The sequence below is a fragment of the Peromyscus eremicus genome, chromosome 5 (genome assembly GCF_949786415.1).
Source record: "Peromyscus eremicus chromosome 5, PerEre_H2_v1, whole genome shotgun sequence".
Taxonomy (NCBI): Eukaryota; Metazoa; Chordata; class Mammalia; order Rodentia; family Cricetidae; genus Peromyscus; species Peromyscus eremicus.
In genome coordinates this window covers 47,614,507-47,622,821 of record NC_081420.1, presented here as the reverse complement: position 1 = coordinate 47,622,821, position 8,315 = coordinate 47,614,507, and the positions used below count along the sequence as shown (strand labels likewise).

Below are 8,315 nucleotides of genomic sequence, written 5' to 3'. Positions count from 1 at the left end.
CAAGCAGATCTGAGGAATTGTAATACTCAAGAAAACTTGTAAGAAGCTGGGGAAGTGGAATGTTGCAAAATTTAAGAGAATGTAGGTTCCATAGATTTTAGTGAACTTGACATTACCCCCACAAAATTCTAGAGATGACTTTAAAATATTGGTAGATATTTACACATGGGAAAGGTAAGTAGTTTGCATAGGTTCTCTAAGAAATCATTCCAGCTAGCGAGCTCACCCCGCCCCCCTTTGACGACAGATAAAGTTGCAGCTGTAATGTATCTAGATTTCTGTGGGAAATTAGCGGAGCCGCTGTTGCACTGTTCACTGGTGATGGGGGCTGCACCTACTCTGACTCACACAAACTCCCTATAGTCTCGAATGGCTCCTTGTTTCGTTTCCTGCCTGCTTTATTTTCTAGATTGTAGAATAATGTGTGATCAAGACTGTTTGCCAACACACTCAAGGTAGTTTTTTGATTTTAAGTAATTTGAAACATTTAAAGATCACTTTTATTTTTTAAAAAACTTTGTCATTAAAAATAATCCCCTATAGCCAATAAAGAAACATTTCCTCATGTCTTCCTGGTAAAGACTACAGAGAACAGAAAGCTGAACAGAAGCATCTGTTGCTCTCAGAAGCAGAAAATTTCCTTAGCACCCTGGAAGTAGCCTTTACTGTATTATACCCAGAAGAATTTCATTTCATTTAAAGAATTCAAACAAAACAAGGAATTCAAGAAGATGAAATCTGATGGGAATTCATCATTATTTGGTTTTGGGGTTTTGAGTTTTCCTGTATGTTCAATACTATCCACCCTGACAGGAGAGTAATTGGTTGGCTGTCTGTAGGAACCTTGAGTTATATGTGAGTGGTATCCCATCATTCCCTAGTTTCTGTTTAGCAGATACTTGTCTCATTCTCCTGTGTGGTTAATTTGTGTTTTATGTGGAGGTAGGAGTTGGAAAAGGAAGGGCAGAGTGTTGTGATGACTAAGGTACAGCTCTATATTCCAGGATTTTCTTCAAGACTCAAGTCTTGGAGCTAGGCATTTCTTTCTCTTTTTTAATTTTAATTTTTTTTATTAAGAATTTTATGCTTGCATATATTGTTTAGATCAAGTCCACATCTCATTCCCTCCCTCCAATTATTCCCTTATCCCCACCACCACTATTCTTTCCCAATTTCATATGTTCTATTTCTCTCTTTTTTTTTTTTTTTTAACTCACAGAGTCTACTTAGTGTTGCCAGTATGCATAGGTGTAGGGCCATGCATTGGAGCATGCTGAATCTCTCAGGTACCACATCCCTGAAGAAAAGTGGCTCTCCTTTTTCTAACAGTCATTAGTTGTCAATAGCTTCTCAGGGTGGAACTTCCTGACCACCTCCTCCCTTCATTCCAGGTTTCTGTCTGGCTTGTTCTTGTACAGGTCTTGGGTCACTGTCCGTTTCTCTGTGCAGCTTCCCTGTTGTATCAAGGGAAATACCGTTTGGCTCTAGTCATCTTACTTCTTGTTCTTACAATCTGTCTATCTCCTCTTCCTCCATCCCTGAGCCTTAGGAGGAGAGGGTGTGTGGTATAGATGTCCCATGTAGATCTGAGCACTCTACAGTCTCTTATTCTCTGCATATTGAGCAGTTCTGGGTCTCTGTTAAATTGTTATCTGCTACAAAAAAGAAGCTTCTCTGGTCAGGGTCGAGAGATACACTAATCTATTGTTATAACAGTAAGGCTTTAGGAATTGGTACTACCTGTATGAGATCCTCTGCCCCATTCTCAGCGTGGGTGGTGGGGCTGGGGTTGCCCACTGAGTAGCACTACTTGTATAAGGTGTGGGGCTCTGCCCTGTTCTCAGGTGGCAGGCTATTAGGGTCAGTAGGTGGGTGGGTGGGGCTACCTGTGAGGTGGTTCTAAGAGGTTCTTAACTGGCTAGGTCTTTTTCTTTAAGTGTGCTCTTGAGATCACAAATAATTTGTTGCCTGTTACATATATCATATACAAACACTGGCTACTGGTATTTTGTCAGAACTTTATTAACATTATTTGTGGTTTTTTTATTGCTACTAATATATTTGTATCTTTTTCTTATAGGTGAAGCCTTTTGTTGAGACAATTTTCTGTAGTTTATGAACCAAAATAATACATACACTGAATGTTACAGAAGCGTTGAAAGACTGGTAAGTAACATAATATGAACAGTCAGAAGACTTGGGTCAAGGTTAAATTTTGGAGCTACATAGTAAACAATTAGATTCTCTGCAGAATCTGCACAATGTAGATTGTGTAGTTACTATTTTTATAGCTATAAACCTGTGTAACCTGTAAAATCATGCATGATAATGATAAGTACTAGCTAGTGTGGTGTAGCTTTCCTGTGCTGTGAATCTTGGTTTCTTTACACATACATACGCACATTCGCAAACTCACTTGAATATCATGAATGCTAACACTTACTAATTCTGAGTGTTGGCTCATGTTCTATACCCTTTTTAAACATTGTATCTTTTTGGGGGTGGGGTTTGAGACAGGGTTTCTCTGTGTAGTTTTGGTGCCTGTCCTGAATCTTGCTCTGTAGACTAGCAGGCTGACCTCGAACTCACAGAAATCCACCTGAGTGCTGGGATTAAAGGCATGTGCCACCACTGCCTGGCAGGTGTGTCTTTTTTGTGTATGTGCTCACATCATGTATTCTGTATACTTTTCTGAGTATGTAAAATATTAGAAAAAATTTAAGGAAAATATATGCGTATCTGTTCAGTAGATATTCAGAATGGCTGGAAAATATTCAAGTATATTCAACATTTATTCTAGGAGTAATGAACAAAGTAGAAATACCCTCTAGTGACCTACTAGTGTTGTGTTCCATTTGTGCTAATGCAGTTAGGATGTAACTGTTGTATGAGTATTGCATAGGAGAATTCAGAACTTTGGCAATGTGTAGATAATGGTAATTTGTTGCCCAGCATAGTAACTGTAGTCAGTGATGATATATTATATTCTTTAAAAATGTAAAATTGGCCAGGTGGTGGTGGTGGTGCACACCTTTAATCCCAGCACTCAGGAGGCAGAGACAGGTGGAACTCTTGAGTTCCAGGGCTACAGAGAAACCCTGTTGGGGGTGGAGGGAGGAGGGAGGAAAGTAAAACAGTGGACCTTGGTGTTCTCATTGTAGCATAACTGTGTAAAATAATAAATTTGTTAATTAACTTGATTTAACCATTCCACAGTGTATGTAGATATGTATGTTTTTGAAACATTGTGTTGTGTACAATAAATGAAATTTTGTCTGTTTGAAAAAATAAAGAGTAAGAGCTCATGTGAAAAGGTTTTGTTTTTGTTTTTAATGAGTGTTTTGCTTGTATTATATGTGGACCATGTGCCTGCCTTGTGCCTGCAGAGGCCAGAAGAGGGTGTCATATCCCTTGGTACTGCAATTGTAAAAGGTGGTTAGCTGCCATGTGGGTTCTGGGAACCAAATTTAGGTCCTCTGCAAAAGCAGCAAGTGCTCTTAAATGCTGAGCCCTCTCTCCAGCCCTCCAGATTACTTCTAGCCATAAGTTAAACCTATTCTGAAACTCTTTGACTATTATATTGTTTGTGATTTTTCTTTTCTGAATGTATGTTTTTCTCGGTCTTCATTCCCTGTGTGTTTTACCTTGCTATTTCCCTTAATGTTAAAGTGCCACATTGCCTTTTATTTGGCTAAAAGTGACATAAGCTTAGCAGCTAAATTTAGTCAGTTCTCACCTGACAGGAATCACCACTTCCTGCATTAACTAAGTGTTGGAGTTTTAGGAGGGTAGGTCAGTGACTGGGTTATATCAAGAGAAAAACTATGTTGTATCTTATAGTTTAAGATTTATTTATTTTCATTTTGTGTGTGTGAGTGTCTTGTCTGCATGTATATATGTGCATCACGTGCTTGTTTGGTGCCAGCAGAGGCCAGAAGGAGGCCTTGGATCCCCTAAAATTGGAGTTGTAAGGCAGTTCTGAGTTGCCATATGGGTGTTGGGAACTAAATCCAGATCCTCTGCAGGAGCAGCAAGGTATCTTAACCACTGAACCATTTCTGCAACCTCCAGTTTATATTTTTAAAAGATCCATTTATCTGTTTGAATATGCAAAGCAAGAACGATTTCCTAATTGCTTATTCTGTGTAAGAGGGAAAGTCAGACCCTCCCTTAACTGTTACTGTTCGCTTGTGTCTTCTCCCAGGTGGTGTCACTTCTGCCTGCCTGTGTGTGCCCAGGCATTTCAGACCCTGGACTAGTACTGCCATATAGGAATTATCTAGTGAGGTCAGAACTATGCCTGAGAATAGTAAAGAACTAGATACTGATACATGCAATTTTAAGTTACTCTACAAATCACATATATTAAAGGTAAATTTATATTCATTTAAAAATCTTTTGTGTTCTGTTCACTTTATAGCTCTGTCATGAGTACTGACAGTAACTCATTGGCACGTGAATTTCTGGTCGATGTCAACCAGCTTTGCAATGCAGTGGTCCAGAGGGCGGAGGCCCGGGAAGAAGAAGAGGAGGAGACACACATGGCAACCCTTGGACAGTACCTTGTCCATGGGCGAGGGTTTCTGTTACTTACCAAGCTAAACTCTATCATTGACCAGGTAATGTCAAACAATTGTTCATCAGCTACTTGTTACTCCTGGTCACCAGCTAGTAACTTGTAGATTTCATCCTTTCTGAGAATCTCCTTGAGTTAAAGTCCTGCCTTTCACATTATTCCAACAGAAATGTTAGCCCTATTTATGGAAATATAATTTATTTGGATACTTTTCAAACTGTCTGAAACATCTTGGAGTTCTAAAAAGTGGCCTTTTTTTCTAAAGAGGTTTCATATATATGCTTTTTGCAGTTGGTTTGGACACTTCAGTAACAATCTCCAAGTCACCAATAATACATTGTTATTACATTAAGGAAAGAAATATTAGCACTTCCCCTTGTTGTCATTTAATCAAAATCAAGCCAGATTTGAATTCTTTACCTCAAGCTCTCTACATCTTCCATCTTCTTTCTGCTGCATGAGTCTGAATCTGTGACTGCCTAAAGTCTGTCCTATAAATCTGTCCCTGTATCTGTGTATAACTTTGTCCATAACAGAGGGTTTTGTTCTGTCTTCACCGAACAGCACAGAAGGCATCACATGGGAAAGGAATGAGAGATACTTTACAGAAATCTTTAGTGTAAAGTATATAAATATAGAGTCCAGTTGACCCCAACTGACTCAGATAACAAACAGTACCACAAACATCGTTGCTTATCAGGCAATATCCAGATGTTGTGTTCAATATTTATGGTGGCTATTCATTTTCTAAAAATGATTTTATTATTATTATTATTTACATCCCAACTGCAGTTTCCCCTCCCTCCTCTTCTCCCAACCCCTTCCCCCATTTCCCATCTGTCCCCCTCATCCAGTCATCCTCCATTTCTATTCAGAAAAGGGCAGGCCTCCCATTGATATCAACCAAACACAGCATATCAAGTTGCAGTAGGACTAGGCACCTTCCCTCATATTAAGGCTGGACAAGGCAACTAAGTATGTGGAAAAGGATCCCAAAAGCCAGCAAAAGAGCCAGAGCTAGCCCCTGCTCCTACTGTTAGGAGTCCCACAAGAAGACCAAGCTATACAACTGTAAAATATATGCAGAGGGCTTAGGTCAGTCCCATGCAGGTTCTCTAGTTGTCGGTTCACTCTCTGTGAGCCCCTATGAGACCAGGTTAGTTGATTCTGTGGGTTTTCTTGTAGTGTCCCCTTGACCCCTCTGGCTCCTACAATCCTTCTTTCCCCTCTTCTGCAGGATTCCCTGAGCTCTGCTTCATGTTTGGCTGTGGGTCTCTATATCTGTTTTCATCAGTTGCTGGCTGAAGCCTCTTTGATGACAATTATGCTAATCTACGAGTATAGCAGAATATCATAGGAATCATTTCATTGACTTTTTGTTTTCTTCTCGAATCCTGTTTGGTTCTATCCTAGGTCTCTGGCCTATCCAGCCTCTGGGTCCTGACACTCCAGGCAGTGTCAGGGCTGGGCTCCCTCTTGTGGCATGGGTCTCAGGTTGTACTAGTCACTGGTTGGCCACTCCCACAATTTCTGTGCCACCTTTACCCCAGCACATCTTATGGGCAGGACAAATTGTAGGTCGAAGGTTACATGGCTGGGTTGGTGTCCCAGTCTCTCTACTTGAAGTCTTGCCTGCTCACAGGAGATGGCCAGTTCAGGCTACATATCCACTATTGTTGGGAGTCTTAGCTACTGTCACCTTGTAGAATCCTGGGAGTTTCCATTACACTAGGTTTCTGCCTCACCCTGAAATGCCACATTTTTCCAGTTGTCTCTTCCAGTACTCTCCCCTTCCATCCCCCCACCTGATCCCTCCTGTTCCCAAACCCACCCAACCCTAGTCTACCCGCAAAATCTCTATTTCCTCTTCCTAGGGAGATCCAAGTATCTCTCCCTTGAGTCCTCCTTGTTACTGAACTTCTCTGGGTCTGTGGATTGTAGCATGGTTATCCTTTCCTTTACAGCTAATATCTACTTATAAGTGAGTACATACCATATGTTTCTGGGTCTGGGTTAACTCACTCAGTTTTTTTTCCTAGTTCTATCCATTTGCCTGCAAATTTCATGATGTCATTGTTTTTAACAGCTTAGTAGTACGTCATTGTGTCAATGTACCACATTTTCTTTATTCATTCTTCAGCTGAGGGACATCTAGGTTGTTTCCAGTTTCTGGCTATTATAAATAAATCTGCTATGAACATAGTTGAGCAAGTGTCCTTGTGGTATGATGGGGCATCCTTTGGGTAGATGCCCAAGAGTGATATAGCTGGGTCTTGAGGTATATTGATTGCAATTTTCTGAGAAATTGAGTGCCTATTCATTTTATAAGATTGCTTTCAACTTCTGTTTTTGCTGCTTTCAGCAAATGATTATTAGAGCATGCATGGAAGAATGCTCAATTTAAGATTACAATTATGCATTAGCTTAGGTTATGAAAGTTGATTACATGGGAAATCCAAGGCAAGTAAAGTTGATTATCAAATCATTCTCTTAAAGGCAGGTAAACAAACAGTCTGAGTATACAGTAGAATAGCAGTTTTAAGTCTTTTTTGTTGTTTTTGAGACAAGGTCTCCCTATGTAGCTCTGACTGTCCGGGAACTCACTATAGAGACCAAGAAGGCCTTGAACTCACTGAGATTTGTCTGTCTCTGCCTCCCAAGTGTTGGGATTAAAGACATGCACTACTATGTCCTGACCCAGTCTTAAGTCTTAGGTGACCTCAGGGTATATTATTAACTCTGATTGTGAGGTTCAGAAAAAGTTCCAATCTCAGAATATAAGAAATATTTTCTTAATAGTGCATCACCACAGCTTTTGACGCTAATGGCATGAGATTACCATGTTTATTAGTAGAAACATAGGATTATAATTCAGAAAAGGAGTTTATGCTTTAGTAAAGATCAGCATGCAGTTTTAAAAGTTTAGCATGAATTAGATTTAGGGAGAAAGCAAACTTTAGAGTGAAATGATCTTTTAGCTTGTGTACATTTAGTTTTTTTATTATATCTTTTTTCTTTTTCTGTTCACTCACTCCTCTTCCCTCTTTTCTCACCATGTTATTGGAAACACGGTTTTACTATGTAATCCTCGCTGGGTTAGAACTCACTATGTAGTCCAGGATGGCCTTGAACTCAGAAATTCACCTGCCTCTGCCTTCTGAGTGCTGGGATTAAAAATGTGCACCACCACTGCTCATTATATATTATTTTTAAGGCCAGGCTATTTGTTTATTATCTAGTGTAATAGTTATTTATTATACTGTATACAAGTCTGTTGGATTGCAAATATGATAGATCTCTTTATGAAATAACTTTCAATATGTAGCTAAATGACTAAAATCACTCAAGCTTTAATTGCAATAATGTTTTTCCTATGTAATAATTTTTTTATCTCTTCTTTCTACTTAGTTACTTTTTGGAATATTTATAGCAATGATAGTAGGGACAGTAGATGTTATCTTTAGAATGCAAATAAATAGCCATTTTAAAAGTAGAGTTTATCTATATTTGATTGTTTCAGTTAGTGAGTGGAGAATGACTATTTGAGTCTTTAAGGGAAATTAGTTGCACAAGACATCCTCTTTAAAGATGGACTCACACTAGTCACAAAACTGCATATTGCAGAGTAGACTGTAGCTTTTATATGAGTAGGGGCATTTCTTGAATATTTGGGGCATGGGTGATTTATGCCCTTCTTCATCTACTGTGGACCCTTTTTGCTTTATAAATATCCAATATA

The 8,315-nt window shown here is 39.3% G+C and overlaps 1 protein-coding gene across 1 annotated transcript in view; it reads left to right on the top strand.

Annotated features, from left to right (window-relative positions):
- The first annotated feature begins 2,079 nt into the window (after positions 1 to 2,079).
- Positions 2,080 to 8,315, top strand: part of Lyst (lysosomal trafficking regulator) — a 109,705-nt gene continuing 103,469 nt past the window's right edge. The window contains exons 1-2 of the mRNA XM_059263013.1: positions 2,080 to 2,166; positions 4,421 to 4,619. Coding sequence (XP_059118996.1) covers positions 4,428 to 4,619 — 192 coding nt within the window. The 5' untranslated portion in view covers positions 2,080 to 2,166; positions 4,421 to 4,427. The remainder of the gene's footprint in view (positions 2,167 to 4,420; positions 4,620 to 8,315) is intronic.